The following is a 17,757-nucleotide window of genomic DNA, read 5'->3' as shown; positions in this document are numbered from 1 at the left end:
CCCTTGTGTCTGCTGGGCGTTGTGATTTGTCCTAAGATGAGAACACCTAGGGAGAAATGTCCTAAGAAAAGAATGCAGGAGGAACTGTGTGATTGCTTGCATAATCACAGAATCCCAGAAACAGTCAGGTTGGAAAAGATCTCTGGGATCATCAGATCCAGCCTGTGACTGAACCCCAATGTGTCAGACCATGGCACTGCATCCAGTCTTTCCTTAAACACCTCCAGGGACAGTGACTCCCTGGGTAGTCTGTTCCAATGTCTAACCATCCTTTCTGTGAAGAAATTCTTCCTGATGTCCAAGCTAAACCTCCGCTGGCACAGCTTCAGGCTCTGTCCTCTTGTCCTGTCCCTGGTTACGTGGGAGAAGAGGCCAATGCCCACCTGGCTGCACCCTCCTGCCAGGGAGCTGAGTGCATTCCAGCATGGGGGAAATTGTGGTTATTGCACTGGCTGTTGTACACAGCAGCCTGCAGAAGGGGGTGAAATGCTGCTGGAGGTTGGGCCAGCTGGGCAGTCCTCTAATTCCTGCCTGGTGTTCTAACTTCAGGACAAATCAAAATGCCCATCAGTGACAATCACAAGGGAGAGAAGTGTGTGTGGACAGTGCACACAAAGACCCCAAATGTTGTCACCCACCACAAAGGTATTGTAAATTCATGGTGAGCCTTATGGCAGGGAAGAATGATGCATCTGGCTCCATGTTGTCAGAAGGCTAATTTATTACTTTATGATACTATATTATATTAAAGAATACTGTACTATACTAAAGAATACAGAAAAGATACTTACTGAATGCTAAAAAGATAATAATGAAAACTCATGACTCTCTCCAGAGTCCCAATTAGCTTGGCCCTGATTGGCCAGAGAGTGAAAACAACTCACAGCAGAGTCCAATCAAGAAATCACCTTGGGTAGGCAATCTCCAAACACATTCCACATGGGCACAACACAGGAGAAGCAAAGGAGACAAGAATTGCTTTTCTTTTCTCTGAGGCCTCTCTGCCTTTCAGCTTGCCAGGAGAAAAACCCTGGGCGAAGAAATCATGGTCAGAGAATGTGAATGCCATACAAGTTGTTTTTCTTTGAAACAATTGTTTTTCTTTGAAACTCTCATTTTTTTAAGTGGAGACATAAGGAATTGAGATGCTCATTGCATTTGACCAAGTGTGTAGCAGCACCAGCTGCTCTGAGCCAGCCACCTGCCTACAGTGACAGTCGTGCTCCATCCTTTTGTGCAGCACTTCATGTTCCCCTTCTGAAGGACAGGTCTAACAGCAGAATTTGATGGGTTCAGTGCTACACAGTCCTGGCAGGTGGGACCTGTGGAAGTTTTGTACTTTGTTAATGTAGCAAAACTTCTGTATTGTCTTATTTGCCAGTAATCTGATTCATCAGGATTAAAAGCAGCCTTCAGTTTCTGACTGGAGTCATGATCAGTGACCCACAAAACAGGACAGGACTGGCTTTTCTAGTCCATGCTGCTGAGGTAAAGAGCAAGCCTCAAAACCCCCAAATTCACATGCTAAGAACAAGCAGTGCCAATGGGATCTATGGAGAAGTCTGACTCACTCAGGATTGCAGTGAAGTACCATTTCCCAGTGAACTGGCAGAATCATTGCAGTAGTTGTTTATCACCCGCTGGGGTCTCTGTAAAAATCACAAACGGGACAGGGCTGCTGTGGAACGTGCCTTGAGCTGTTTTGTTTTCCAGCATCAGTCTCATTACATGGTTATGGCAATGGGAAGATGCCACCAGCTCACATCCCAGGCCGCAGGCAAAGAACTTAATGTTACAACTTACTTTAAAAGTTTTTTGAATAATGACACAAAGTAAAAGCACATTGACAGTAGTTCCGTCCAACCACCATAAGCACACATACCTTCGGTTAAAACAATGCTTGCTTATTTCATATACAATACCTGCTTGTAAGCCTTAAAACACAACGCACAGAGTTCCATTAAGTTTAAAACTTCCTAATATCTCGCTAGATAAACTTTTCTGTAGCTTAAGGAGTTATTCTAGACAAGCGTTTATAGAAAGACCATTGTTCTATTTATCCTTTTTTGCTTTTTAAATTAATTTTTCTGCTGACCTGTCCCATGGCTACTGCTTGGCTCTAATCACAGTTTGCTGTATCTGAGGCCTGCCTTTTGCAGCTTTCCCAAAACCCTCTGATTTTGTGGATTCCCACAGCTGTTCTGAGTCTGACCACACTGTCACTGTCAGTTGTGTTACTGTGAGAAATCTGGGGAAGTACACTCTCAAAATAATACATGGTGCTGTTACTGCATCAGACTGCATTAGGAACTGTACTTCTGAAACTGATCCAATTTATTGACCAAAGTTTCAGGAGATTTAGAACCATATATTTTTTATCTTTAAAAGAAGGGTGTACTTGACAGTGCTCATGAGGGAAGCAGACTCATGAGCTTCTGTGTCTGTGTACTTGGAGTTGTGCCAAAGGAAAGGAAGATCAATCAAACTGGAATAACACTAAGGGGAGGCAGACAGACCCTGTTACTGTACCTGCTGCTCTTCCATGGCTTCAGGTGTTATCATCATCTGAAAGAGAAAAACCTGGCTGTAACATTGCATGGAAAGGTTCCTGAACAATGCCAGTCCCTGTCTTCGGCAGGAAAAGATCAAAGCTTAAGGAATGAACTGAAATGCCATGTGCTGCAGTAAATATCATGAAATAGCCAGTGTCTGCTGTCTTGCTGAACACAAATACGTATATCATTTTTTGCAGCATTTTGAGTTATTATAACTAATTCACAAGCTCCCTCTGCTGGGCTCCCAGCATAGGAGAGCCATGGCAAAGCTCTTATGATGTTATTTGCAGACTGACCCATTTTCTACAGCTTATTTTGACACTTTGTACAGCATCAGAAATAGTGTACAATCAAATTCATGTAAGTGGCTTGTTAGAAGTGTAATAGAGAGAGACTTGATGTGTTAGATGCATAATAAAATGTTTTTATGTGCATGGAAGGTTTTTTCCATAATAATTAACTGTAGCTGTTACCTCCTGAAAGTGCTTATGCATCTATCAAAAGATCATGATACTTGATTTCAGTAATGCCTTCTGTCACAGGAAAGAGCTCTAAGGAAATAAATACAGACTTGTTAAAAGAATTAACAGCTTACAGCATCAAATACACTCCATACAGTATGCAGTTTGATGTAGCAGTGGTTTTCAAAATGAGCCAAGGGGTTTGTACAAGCATTCAGAGGAATGAAAAGGTGCTGAAAATGTTACTCTAATCAGAACAGCTCATCCTGCTGCTTTCTGCCTAATCCTCAAGGTCAAGATTTCTGTCTGCAGTTTTCAAAACACATACGTGGGGCTTAGCACTGTCATAACCAATGATTGCAAAATCTCTTTTAGTAGATTAAAAGGAGTTGTGAAATTATTGACTTCCAACTAAACAATCTCAGGGTGAGAGATTGCTAACAAAAAGCGGAATGATGCTCTGTGATTGCTGTAGACATAGCACTTCCTGGCTGCCTTTTAACAGGGGTTTACTGAAGAAAAGAGACCTGCCTTAAGTAATTCACAAAATTGTGGAGTGCCTTTATGAGAAAAGTCATATTGTCTGCAGTGGCACCAGAGAAAAATGGAGAGACTTTATGAACAATCACTGTGGCTTTTTTTACTGCAAGTCAGGCTCCTAGACAGAGACAGTGGTACAAAGAGAAAATATTAAAGTGCTGCCTGTGTGTTTTCCTTAAACTAACAGGTAGATGGGAGTGAAGCTGTCACCAGTGTGAGTGGAGCAATTATTGGGCAGCACTCAGCATCACTGGACAACGATGTAAAACAGAAAATAAAGAGCTCCAGCGACCAATTGATACAGAAATTGCAGGGACAATGTGGAATGCATGTATTCCAAGCTTCACTCTAGTGAGAAGACTAAAATAAACATTTCTAACATCAACTGAGACAAAATCACCTCTTTTGACTAAAGTGGGCAGGCCATCTCTACTTTACCAGGAAAAGGAACATGTATGATGTGTGTGTTTGATAAACAGCAGAAAGATTAAGAGGGGCCTTTTACATGGGCATGTAGTGACAGGAGAAGGGGAATGGCTTTAGATTGAAAGAAGGCAACTTACATCTAAATATTGGGAAGGAATTCCTTGCTGTGAGGGTGGTGAGACCCTGGAACAGGTTCTTGTGGAGAAGTTGTTCAAAGCCAGGGTGGATGGGGCTTTGCCCAGCCTGGTCTAGTAGAAGGTGCCCCTACCCATGGTGAGGGACTTGGAAGGAAATTTTCTTTAAGGTGCCTTCAACCCAAACCATACTGTAATTCTGTGGTAGAACAGGTTGTGATGTCTTCAAGAATACAAAAAGGAATTAGGTGAAATTTTAAAGCATTAGCAATATATCTCTTAGTGTCATTAATCTTCCATTCAAGTACTGACATGATAAAGAATTATTTTACCTATGCTCATATTAAGTGACATTCAAGAATTTTCTCAAAATATGCATCTTATCTCAAGTATGATTTTTTTTTCTAGGTAGCATATTCTTCTATTGGATTTATTCTGCATCAAAGCATCTGATGGCTCTTGAGGACATGGTATCAATATATGATTTATCCCTTCAAAGTCTGAGGATGATCGGTCTGGTTCTTTTCTGTCCCTAATTAAACATTACTTCAGTAATTCCCAGGAGCAAGGAAGTGACTGCACTGAAATGAAAATGAAGTTTGTAGGACCACAGTTGCACTGTCTGTGGTTATGATTAATGCATTTTATGATTATTGTTAAGCTCATAAGATTTGGCGGTTTTTTTAAAGATACTGTGAGGGACCATACAAGCCACAGATTTTATTTTTTTTCTTGTAAGGAGACAGAAATCTAAGGAGATTTTAACACAAAATTGATTGAAGTAAAATATGTCAAACCAATGGAGATCTTAAATGTGATTGCTGATTATTCAGCCTTTGGTAGGCCACTAATAGTGATGGTAAGTTAGTTTCTGTTCCAGTCAGCCATTTCCCAGAATAAGGAGCAAATGCAAATCCTTCATAATTAAGTGGTTTTGGAAAGAAGAAGCAACCCTACAATGACTGTGAATTGAGTGACTAAAAAACAAAAACAAAAAGAGGTATTTGTAGTCAACATAAAGATTTATTTATTTAGCTGTTAGTTAGGACACTTCTGCCTGGTGTAACCCCACAGACCAGTCCAAGAGGCCAGAAATAAGGCTATTTTCAAGATACACAGGTCATTTTCTTTCCCATTTTCTTTGGTCATGTGGAAGTAGATCAGGTGGGTTGATTTCTACCATTCATTCATGCTTTTAAGTACCATTTTTCTTCTGTCTTTACATATGGGCTGCTTTTGCATTCTGAAAAAGAGGTGACATTCATTAGCTTATTTCATTATGCCACCCAAAAGTGTATACTTATACTTAGTCTATTCTATACTAGTGTATAGATTTAGGTATTCATAGTGCTCAAGTGTTTTGTCTTTTTACACATACTTTATATTAAAAAGCAGTGAGCAGTGCATTCTTATCTGATACTTCTTTACACAGTACTGTGGAAGGCTGGATTTGGGTAGAAGTTTATACCCATTTAAAATACACAATCAGCATTCTAAAACAGTCATTAGTTCAATTTAAAAATTAAATGTGCTGAAAATAAAAATAAGCTGAGCAAAACATGGTTTGTATTGAAGGCTAGTTGATGATATTAAGTGAAGGAATCATTACATGCAGAAGATGAACTGATTAAGATTTTTCGAACCCACATGCCTTTCAGAATTACAATTAGAAGAACCTATCCTTCACATTTATTTTTAAGGGATGATCTTATTGATGCTTTTACAAGGTATGGAATTCAGAGGAGCAGGTCCCAAATTTCAAGACAGTAAAATGAGAGCTCTGGAGAGAATTCAGTGTTTCTCACCCTGTCTTTGCTCTCCTCATTTGCTAAGATTCAAACCATCTCTTTAAATTCTCTGAAGCTAAGACAATTAATTTAAAAACTACTGGAAATGACTGAAGTCTCCAGATGTTAATGGCTTGTTTAATTCTACTGCAGTGACATTAAAGAACACTAATCAAGATGAGAACTAGGTTGTTCTCCAGGTTGTACAAATACCGGAGTCATTTGGAGCAGCTGTAATAAAATCCCTTGTTATCATGGAGCAAGACACACAAACAAGGTCTTTCAATCATTATTTTTCAGTCAAGTTTTAAGTAACATTAATTATCTGTAGCATCTTTTATGGTCCAAGTGAGAAAATGTAGTTTATAACAGATGTTGCCTCCATATTAAACCTATCAGTATTTTTTAAACTTGAAGAAGTAATTTTCAGTCCTATGATAATACAAATCATAGCAAACCCAAATGTGTTCAGAAACGTTTCAGAGACATTATTTTCTGATATTTTAGTTCATTTTAGAATTGCTGTTTATCTTGTCAAGGCTATTTGTACAAAGTTTTCTTTTTTTTTTTTTTTTTTTCTATGTCATTTTTCCTTTTTGCTTTCTCAGTTCTCTTTTCACAAGTTGAAATATATTTCTTCAAAGTACTGCTGCCATATGGGCTTCCCCCTAAAGCTAAAACAGTACTTTGGTTAAATTATGTATTTGACCTAGGTGTTGGTCAGTAATGTCCAACATTACACCTACAGGTGTAGGTGACACAGGACATTGCTGATGATTGCAGTGAATTTCCTGTAATTAGAGTTGTAATTAAACCCTGTAAAACTGATCTCTCACTGAATGCTTTAGATCATTAACATGGAAAAGTTCATGTCTGGTGAAATGTGTGATTTGTCAATCTCACTTGTGACACCTCTAGGAGTAAGGCATTAGTCATTTTTAGGGACTGCATTAACCTGTTTGTGATGCTAAAGTCCCACAAGCATAGCTAGCCTATCTTCATAAGATAGAGCAATGAATGAAGTGCAAGACAGGCTTCTATGAATCACAGAATCACAGAATCACAGAATTTCAAGACTGGAAGAGACTAGATGATCTTATAGGTCTCTTCCAGTCTTGAAATTCTGTGATTCTGTGATTCTGTGATTCATAGAAGCCTGTCTTGCACTTCATTTTTCTTAGCATTTTCTTGTATTAAGGAAGTCTGATTCTTTTACTAAAGAGGTTTCTGAACCCTCATATGTAGTAGTGATTTAGTAACTCTTCCTTGCTTCCTTTTTTTATAAATCATGTCTGTAGAAAAATCTGTCTGGGTCAGTGTGTCCCAATAAAGCCTGTAACATTTGCTTCTTTCATTTTGCTTTGTCTTCACCTAATGCCTCTTTCCCCAGTCTGCAGGCTGCTGTTCTGCAGCTTGCCTGCTGCTTGTTGTCAGCTTCCATCAGACTGAAGGATTTCTGGGAAGGAAAGACTCTTACAGGGCCTCTTTTCACCTCATCTGTGCAGCTAAAGATTTGACATTCACTTCCTGAGACAGGATGAAACTCTGGTTTTGAGACACATTATGTAAATCAACTGTGTTATGTAAGGAACTCCTAATAATGATGCACATTACAGCATATTTATAAGATTAAAGGCAGTACTGCATCCTGTGCACTGGCAAAAAAGCAGACTCCTGAAAAATGTCTTAAAAATGAAATAATTATAATAGGCTTGATGTTTGTTTGATGTTTCTGTTTAGGTGCTGACTGCAGCACAAATTAAATCAATTTGCCTGGCCATACTAGAATCAGGAAAACAGTATGCAGTGAAGAAGAGGAAACCAGTCCCACTGATGTATTCCTACTATGGAACAGAGTATCTTGGTGAGTAAAACACACCAGCACCTCTGAGAGTGGTGCTGTGTGGAGATGCTGAGCTAGGAGGCACTTCAGGAATAAAATACACAAAATCTACAGTGTGAGATTTCTCTTGAGCCAGTTGGGACCATCCATCCTCCTCCTCCTCATGGGCAGCTGGGTCAGAGCTCATCTGAAGCAGAGGGGAAAGGCCACTGAGGCACAGAATCGCTGCAGAAAGTGTGAGATTGGCTCACAGTTCCCTGGCAGGGGAGCAGAGAGAGCAGTCACTGAGTTGTGTGTTCCACAGACCCTGGCAGGTACAGACAGTTCTTGCACTGAAATTTAGGTGTTACCTCACTGATAGTGTCAGTCAGTAACTGGAAATACCCATTTATGGCCCAGTTTCAATTTGCATTCAGCAAATGCAAATATATGGCCCAAATTCAGCAGTGTGATAAGAAGAGTAACACCTTGAAACAGAATTCAGTTCAGGTTCAGAGTAACTTCCTACAGTGAGTTTCAGTCATATCAGAGTGAGAGCAGAAGGAATTAATACATATATATTGCGAAGCTAGAGGAACTAAAAATGACAGGAGTAGTAAAATATGGTGTTATACACCTAGAAATCTTTTATTCCAAGCACTATTTCAGTATGCATGAAGAAGATGAAGGAGCCATGCTCTTGACAAGGAAATCTGTCCCAAGGGAAAGTTGCAATGAGGTGCAGACAGGACCTAAACCATCCTCTCATTCCGTTGTTTCTGTTCTTTCCAGGGGCAGCACACGGGCTTTCCTCAATCCTGCAGATGTTGCTCTCCTATTATGAGTACCTGCAGCCAGCAGATCAGGAGCTGGTGTGGCAGAGTGTGGATTTCCTGATGGACCAGGAGCAGAACAGCAACTGGCCCCCTGAGCTGGGGGAGACCATCGAGAGGGAGAACGAGCTGGTGCACTGGTGCCATGGAGCTCCAGGTTCTTTTCCCTTTGATCTATGCACAGCCAGATGCTGAGCACATTGCTTTGCCACATTAGATTCCATGTACAAGATAATCTCAGGTTAAATTCGACCAAAGTGAAAAAAAAACCCCAAAGGACATAAAGAAGTTACACTTTGAGATGAGGAAATTAATTAATTGCTATTGTTCTTCCCCCAAAAACCTGTATCCCATCACTGTTCTTGGGTAATAGCACAGATGTAGCTTACTAGAGCTACTCCAGTGTTTGTTAAATTCACACCACAAGTCAGCTGAACATTTCCTTAGACACTTGAGTTAGTTATGTGTCATGTGCATTCCCATAAGGTTACTGTGAACTGAGCTGTGCAGTGCTCTGGTGAAGATTATGATTAATTTATTTAAATCCCCTCTAAAAATAAGCCAAGTAGGTTTTTTTTAGCAGAAGTTAGTAGGCATAACTGTGTATAACTAGAATGAAGCAGTGTATGCCTCATTGGGGAAAAAAAAGTGAGTTTCATTTTCTCATTAAGTAAAACTTTGTTGCCAGTGTAAGAAATTACTTTGCCCATCCTTGTGTTTCTGTCAGTGTGAGCAGGTAAGGTGAATGGGGATTTGGAGCCAATAGAACACAGTGCTAAGAGTTTAGTGTTTAAAGGCAAAAATGTGACTGCTCCTATAAAATTAGGAAAGTCTGGGAATGTTGGATTAAACCCTGAAATTCAATAATGCCTTGAAAAGATTGAAAGTGGTATTGTCACAGGGGCTGGATAACTACATTTACTGTGTGTTTTTAGTATAGCAGATACTCCCCCCTCATGGAGCATTTAGAGGCTACACTGACATGTCTAGAGCACAGCCTGCAGTTTTTTAGTGTATCAATCTTTATTTTCCTGGGTGTTCTTCAAAACCCTTGGTGTGCTTTTTACAAAAGACAATCTCCCTGCTCTTTTCCTAGGCATTGCCTATCTGTTTGCCAAAGCTTACCTGGTTTCCAAGAAGCCTCAGTATCTGGACACTTGTATCCGCTGTGGAGAGCTCACCTGGCAGAAAGGCCTCCTGAAGAAGGGCCCTGGCATTTGCCATGGGGTGGCTGGTAGTGCTTATGTGTTCCTGCTGCTCTACAGGCTCACTGGGAACTCCAAATACATCTACAGGGCACAGAGGTGAGCATTCCTGTCTTCTGGATTTAGGGAATACCAGAAAGTTTCAGGAACATTGATAAAGCAGAGTCTGTGATCCCCACCCTCGGATGTAACCTGAGTGTTTAAGGTTCAGGATCAATTCTGGCTGTGAGTTCTGCACTCTGTGGGAGCTCTGCAGTCCCATTCCAGGCTGCCTGGGTTCTCCCAGGCTCCCTCCCTGCCCAGGAGCCTGGTTCCCACAGGAACTGGGCTGCATGTGGAGGGGTCACGTGCATCCAGGTCCATCCTGCTGTGATGGCAGAACTCACACAAGCTGTGTACCCAAGTCCAGGAGTAGAGTAAAACGTGATTCTTTAGGATTTTTTCAGAGCACTTAACACTATTCCATGTTATTAGAAGTGGAAAGTAAGTATAGGATGTGATGTGCAGTTATTTTATATATTTTTAATTTATCATTCCCCCCTTTAGCTTAGCTAGTAGGGTTAATTCTGTTTTGTCTGGGTGCAAACACATGTGTTCTAGTAAAAATTCTGTCATGGTGCTGCAATTATCTTTAACTGTGTATCTCTAGTTTACTGTACCTGTTTAAAAACATACTATTCCATGTTTGTTACTGTTTTCCTTACAGCACAGAGTAACAAGGGGAAGTGGTATAGTAATTAAGGTGACTAATTTTCAGCCCTTTGCTTATATTTAAATTTGTGTGGCTATTTCAGCTTTACACAATTTGTTGCATGGATGTGGAACATTGCTTGCATCCTAAAAGTTATAAAAAAGTATTTGTTTAATGATATTACAGAAATCAGAAGAAGCTTATAGCTCTTAAACAAGCATAATGCACACACAGATTGCAAAGGTTTGTCTCTTCTGAATCTAATGAACCTCAGTTTCTTGTGGAAATTGGATAGTGTAGAATTTGCAGAAAAGGTTAAATACTGGTCATTCTACTTTCTTAAATTACTGAGTGTTATTAAAATGATGCTTCCAAACAAGTAGACAGAGAGGAACATAAAGTAATAACAAACTCTTTTTTTTTTTCTCTCTCTTAGGTTTGCAGAGTTCTTATTTACAGAAGAATTTAAGTCTGGCTCCCGGGCACTAGAAAGTGTATATAGTCTGTATGAAGGATTTTCAGGAACTGTGTGTTTCCTGACTGACTTGCTGCAACCCAACCAAGCCGAGTTTCCTCTCTTCAGTGTCTTTGTCTAAAGACTGATGTTCTCCAGGGCCAATCCTGGAGGTAGTGGAAGAGGGCACCTGCAGTTCCACTTACTTTTCCAGACAGGCTATGTACAAAACGAGCTGGGGTACCACTAATGTTAGCCTTAATGTAGCTGGGAGTCAGATCAAAACCAACACACACTGGGGCTTGGGGGGTGGGGAAGTGTGTGGTCAAAATAAAGGGGTCAGTGGGGAAAAAAGGGGGGGAGCTGATTGATGTCATAGATATTTATCTAATTATTCAAGTGAGAGAGAAAGGGGCATTACCAAACTTTTAATTTGGTGTAAAAAAGGCGAGCTAGAATTGCAGGGACTTGCAAAGAAGAAAGTGATGCACCCAGTAGGTTTTAAAAAGAATCCTGCAAAAACCATTAATGGAGCAATTCACTGACTGGGGAGGGTGTTGTAGACATGTCACTGCACTGCACAAAGGCAAAATCTGGGACTTTTTTACCCTAAACCACATCTGCTAGTTTTAGTAACATATATTAGGAAAATCTGTATCTTTGAGCTCTCTGGTCCTCTTGTAATGGCCGTTCTGTAGATAGCTGAGTGTTCAGGCTGCAGTTTCACAGTTCATTTCAGCAAGTGGGGTTTCATGTGTGTAAAGAGCACTGGATTGGACCCTTCCTTTTAAAGCTCAATCTGTGGCAAGGAGCTGGTCTCCTTTCTGATCCACTGTAACTGTGTCGTGTCTTGTCTGTATTTTCCCCAGTCACATGGTAGATGGGTGGAGCCGTGGAGAAGACTTGGATGGAAAAGTTCTGTAGCAAAGATACAGCAGGCAGATGCTTTCTTCATGATACAGCATTGCTAGATAAGTATTGTTCAGTGTTACAAAAGCTTCCTTTAAAAATTGATTAGTTATAGCAGCATTTTTGAACAGTACCCTAAGTTTTTCAGATGATAGAAAACCTGTTTTTCCTTAATGAATTCTTCACTACAAACCCTGCAAAGTGAATACAATCATGGGGTGGCATACTGATCCTCAGAAAAAAAACTGATAACAAAACTCAAAATTGCTTTTTTTCCTAGTTATCAAGATAATGTATATGCCCAAATGATTTTTAGCTGGAAAATAACCTAGATAGAAGTAAATGGGTTGCTCAATACTAGTTGCACTAGCACATATAGTTGCAAATATATGCTGTTTTCTATGTATTATAGATATGATGACATGGTACCTGAAAGCTAAAGAAAACACTAATATAGATTTGTACTAAAAAATAGAAAATGAATATCTGTATTTAAAAACTATTTACTATTTATTTATTTATTTATTTTTATTTATATGTTAATAATATATATAAAGGAAAATTGGGAAGACCAATATGTCAAAAACTGAAGTTGGAGAGAAAAAGCTGCTGTACATGCACTGCCAAACAATGCAGTCCCTCTTCCTGCATTCTCAGCTGGAGGAGATTACAATTTCTTTATTTTTAATGCCTAATGGATTAAAGTTCCCATTTCATTTCAGTGGGCTTTGATCAGGCTATAAGATGGAGCTGGGTCTTGAAATCCTCCCACATTTTAATATAATAATCCCTTCCTGCTCTTGCCACTGTTATTTTAATGAGATGGCTTACATTATTATGAGCTGCAGATAAGGATTTCTGCTACTCTGTCTTGCACTGTGCAGCTCTAATTAATTACTTAATCATAGGAATAACCATATTTCACTGGTGAATAAAGCAATGCAGTTCTGTATCAGTTTGTCAAGAATTTAGGTATCTTTTAGTGAATGGAAATGGTAAAATTCAATATACTTATGTGTTTATTAAAACACATATGTTAAAAGGCTCTGTGGTCTTTTAAGAAAGCCACTAATGTCACTTACTTGGTTACTCTGAGCAGTGAGATGTGCACACAGAGAGGGATGAATTCCATAGGGAGGGTGTACACATGAGGCTGAATCAAAAAGTCAGTGGATATGGGAGTGTGCTCTGCCAGCCCTTGGAAATGCTCCTGTTAGATCAGAGCAGAGCCAGCTGTCACCAGTGAAGATCCCAAATCCATTAGGATTTTTTATCTAGTTGCTTCCTGTAACACATTTTGCTCCTATATTTCATAATGGAGCCTTCTTAAAGAAAAGTTTAAGGAAGGTAAAACTTGGCCTGCCCACTTCTTCTAAATGTGATTCTTGCTCTAAATGCCAGGGAATAAACATTGAGCTCAGTGTCAGTTTTCTAGTGGTTTTTCCTGTCTGTCTCTCTTTGTAGAATTTCTTCCAATTCACATTCAGAGGAGACTCTGATCTTCTCTGTGTTGTGATCAACAGCACACTCAAAACAGATCTCCTGTCCCCACAACCATTCTCTGTATATAAAACCCCATGTTCTGGAGAGACAAAACATTGAGCAAGAGTTAGTCCATTCAGCAATGAGAAAACTCATGGAACCACCGTGTTTGAAATCTAGGTCTCAAACATCTCTGCAGGTTATGTGAGTTCAGCAGTGACTCTGGCAAGGGCAGCACATGAACATCCAGTCTCATGAGATACATCTGGTAAAAATCTTGGAACATATTTGTTCATCTCTTTCATCAGACATGGCACTTTGAGCTCACTCTCAGAGATTTGTGGCTTTTCTTACCTGACCTGGCTGGGTTAAGGTGGCTTCTGGATGTGCTGCAGTCACAGCTTCTGAACACAGTGCAAATACACCCCAGGGCTCTTTGGAAAATGCTCATTAAATCAGCAGGGATTTTTCATCTTTCCCCTCTTTATTGTCTTATCTGATTTTTTCTCTGTACTATATATGCTGATACAAACATGCTGTAGCAATCTTTATTTGTTGCTTTTAAGACATTGACAGAACAGTAACCTGAGTAGAGCTGTCAGCACTTTTCAGTGTAATAAAAAGTAAGGTTCTCTGTGTACCCTTCCTGCTTTGAGAAATCAACCTTGCAACCTTTGCTAGACATTCTCCATGGAATGCTGTCTCCTCCTGCTCCCAAACTGGGCCCTTATGGACTGGAAAATGTATTCCTGAACGGATTAACAGATTCTGCCCTGGTGCTGTGACAAAAGACTGTGTTGTGGGAAACTCAAGAAGCCTCTTCCAGGGTGTAAAACACAGAAACTACGTCATGTTTGCACATTAGTTTCTTGGTTGTGTTTAGTTGCTAAAGTGTAGGCAATAGGAATTTAAGTGATATTAGTCTTTCTGATAGTATTTCTGATTATGCTGTTAAAGCAAAGAGGATGCATTGTGTGGGTGTTGGTGCTTATTTGTGATGTACCTGTGTTTGTGTGGTGCTATTTGTGAGTAAAGCTGTAGATTACACAGCAGTTTAAGGAGCTGTATGCTGCTCATGACTTTTAGCCTGCCATCCATAGATTACTGTCAGGGAATAATTTTGAGGGAAGCTAGATCTGTAGTGTCCAGATTTATTGATTTCAGGATTCATATAGAACCAGATGCTGTAAGTTTTATCAGCAGTACAGTTCTAACAAATCTATCTTTATTTTTAATTGCTACTCACAACTTCTCATCATAATAACATGTTTATTTTGTGCCACTGCTGTCAATATCTGCTTTGATTGCATCATTGTTGCCTTCAATTTCCCTGCTTTTGTTTCCCAACCTTTGAATAACTTGAGGAGGCTGAAGAAGCAGCCCAGGTCTTTTGTTCTTGAAAATAAGATTGATTGATTTTGCTTAAGCAGGGTGTTCTACTAACTTGCATTACATTATTTTATGCTCCCAGATGGTCTCTTCTCTCTGGCTGTGCCATTTCTCACCTGCTAAGGAGCAATCATTATCCTATATAACAATTGTCACTGGTGTTTTACTTCATTAAATAAAACAGAGACTTTCTAGGGAGCATGGTCATTTCTCCATGCTTCAGTGTTTCAGTTCTGTCAGGACAATTGAAACCAAGTGAAATGGCTAAACATTCCAAAATTCACTTTTAAGTAGTTCTGGGAAATATACATAAGGGAATGCAAGTAAGGGATCACCTTTATTGCTACTCTGTCAAATTAAGTAATGCCACTTTGATGTTCTAATACTGATTATATATGGACATGGAAAGAATATGACAAGAATACTGAATGGTTTTTTTTAATACTGTGGAAAAAAAATGAACCATAGGTATCTGCTGTATTCAGAAACATGGAGGGGCAATATGTGCAAATGGAAACTTTGATAAGCAATCAAGTTTTTGTACTCATACAGTTTTCTGCATATACAGTTACAGCATCTGCCAACATACTGCATGTTTTATGCCAACAGTGACCTATTTTAGTGTATGCATGCATTTTGAGAATATATCCTTGTTCTTTGGATCTCTGAGGTCTGCCAAGTAAATCTCAGGTGCAGTAATCTTCTACATACCTTGAATATTCACTGGCATGAGTGCATATTCTAATCTGTAGGAAGATTAGTATATCAGGACTAAAATTTTCCAATTGATTTTCAAAGAGTAATCTTGCTCTGAAGAATTAACAATTGCTGGCTGGCAGCACAGCCTGGGCTGCTCTGAGAAGACATTTCAGTTTATATAAATATGTCTGAGACTAAGTAGTAGCAGCAGAAAGCTAAATTGAAAAGAAATAAGAAAATGACCAAAAATCCCACTATGAGGGGAACAACATACTTCAAAGCCATAAGCCAAGAATGCTCAGGGCCCACAAAACAATACAGCAATTTAGGGAGGTGAACAGGCATTTTCCAAAGGAATAGCACAGTAGTGGTACAGTAAGCACTGTGCATGTTTCAGCTGCCTTCAACAGCGCTCCATTGCCATTATAGCAAAGTCATCAAATGTTAAAAAACATTTGCCTGTGAAGGAGTTTCCTGTAGCTGAACCTACTGCCTACTCCTATCTTTTAACGGAACAGAAGTGATGTGCACTATCCATGATAAGGCAGTTTAAAAAAATACATTCAAGAAGCCAATAGCACCAACTTTCAATCTGCCTTTGAATATTAAACTTGGCTAATTTGTACTGTCACTGTTGGTCCTACACCTTGTATATTGGAAAGTCTACATCATGCTCTCAAAAAACAAATTTATAAATAGCAATCTGCTTGAAAATACATAAGGCCATATTTATTTTAATGCTTAGAAGGGAGTCTCTTGGCTTTGTTCATGGCATGACTCAAAGAGAAGATGGAGGCATTTAGGTCAAGTACAGCAATACCAACTAGAATGGCAGAAAATGAATTCAAAGCTTATTTTGCCAAGTGGTATAATGATATTTGAATACAAAAGGTTTTATAGTCTACAACATTGTATGACTGTGTAGAAGTCCTTAAGTCAATTATATCCTATAGGGAATAGAAAACAGATTCTAGTCCAACATATATTTTTATATCATATAGAAGAGAAAGGCTGTCTGACCAGAAATTCAACTCTGCTTCTGTCTTCATTACCATGACCACACAAGAGAGAAGGATGTCCTTTAACAGTGGTCTGGTTTTGCCACTGAATTGGCCTCCTGCACTCATTTTAAGAGCCTGATAGGCCACCTGCTGATGTCTGTGGTGAACCTCTGCTTGATTCCAGGCATGTATGGTAGCTCCTTCCACATGTGTGAAACAGGGGTAAAACTGTCATTCCAGAGCCCAGGCCTACAAACTTTCCTTTACACATGAGTCCCATGGAATTAGTAAGGCTTGTCTGCATGGTATGAGGAAAGCACAGTGTTTGCAAATGCAGGGCCCTGTCTGATGGCAATTTATACACATGTTATCTCGAGATCTCTGCAATATACGTGAATACCAATACAAATAAAAAGTACAGGGAACTTAAATGGCATTATTTAATGTCTAGTTTGTGTTGGTGACACTTGATTATTCAGTATATTCCAGTGTGTGATGTTCATTCCTTGAGTATGTGCCACACCCTAGATTGGTTTCTCAGTGTTACAGCCATTCACAGCCATGATGTGGTACAGGCCTGTAGAATCAAGGCTGATTTGATTCTTTAGAGATGCACCTTATTGTTTGAAAGCAGGACCCCTGCTTTTCTAATATTTTAAACACTGTGATCTTTCAGAATGTGTTTATTGTATTAGTTTTGTATTGTAGAATATGATAGAAACTAGATTTTATAGCTTTTTAAAAGCAGTGATAATACTGAGCTTCATAGTGGCAGAACAAACTGTGTATATCCATATTATGAATATTAAAGCTGTGATTATATTTTGCCTTAAATAAAAGTCCAACCTTGAACAGTATGATTTTGCATTGGATTGTTTATTTCTGTACTTACCTTTCATAGTGCTGGCAAAACTTCCTTCCAGAATAGTCATGACTCAGTGCTCCAAAAGCTTTTCAGTGGTTATCAAAAGAAAAATAAATCATTTTAGAATGAGATAAATCATCCAGGCTGCACACAGTGGTTAGGTAAAACAGGTTATGGTAGTTTCCCACAAGACAAGACAGGTTGCTTTTGGCCTGTAGATTAAAGTTTCCCACTCTAGGTATTTATTGGTAGTCTGCTTAAATCTCAGTTTCCATAGCCTCTTCCCTTTCCAGAAAGACCCTCAATTCCCAGTGAAGAACACAAGAATTAAATTCACCTTGGTCTGCCCACAACAAGGTTTCCATCTTTATCATCACGAGCTTAGCTCAACTTGAGCTGAGGATTGGGACTCCAGATTTGCCAGTGCAGGAGTTAAAGAAATGGCCAAGTGTTCATTGGCACTTTTTGTGTAAATCTGGTGACACCCTAACTTGCATTAAAGAA

General features: G+C 39.4%; 1 protein-coding gene across 1 annotated transcript in view; it reads left to right on the top strand.

The window, feature by feature from the left end:
• The window catches only part of LANCL3 (LanC like family member 3), a 39,594-nt gene extending 22,349 nt beyond the window's left edge, over nucleotides 1-17,245 (top strand). The window contains exons 2-5 of the mRNA XM_063182147.1: nucleotides 7,644-7,767; nucleotides 8,518-8,715; nucleotides 9,655-9,862; nucleotides 10,891-17,245. Of these exons, the coding sequence (XP_063038217.1) occupies nucleotides 7,644-7,767; nucleotides 8,518-8,715; nucleotides 9,655-9,862; nucleotides 10,891-11,050 (690 nt within the window). The 3' untranslated portion in view covers nucleotides 11,051-17,245. The remainder of the gene's footprint in view (nucleotides 1-7,643; nucleotides 7,768-8,517; nucleotides 8,716-9,654; nucleotides 9,863-10,890) is intronic.
• Nucleotides 17,246-17,757: the final 512 nt, after the last annotated feature.

This window comes from Melospiza melodia, chromosome 2 (genome assembly GCF_035770615.1).
Source record: "Melospiza melodia melodia isolate bMelMel2 chromosome 2, bMelMel2.pri, whole genome shotgun sequence".
Taxonomy (NCBI): domain Eukaryota; kingdom Metazoa; phylum Chordata; class Aves; order Passeriformes; family Passerellidae; genus Melospiza; species Melospiza melodia.
This window is presented reverse-complemented; position numbering and strand designations above follow the sequence as displayed.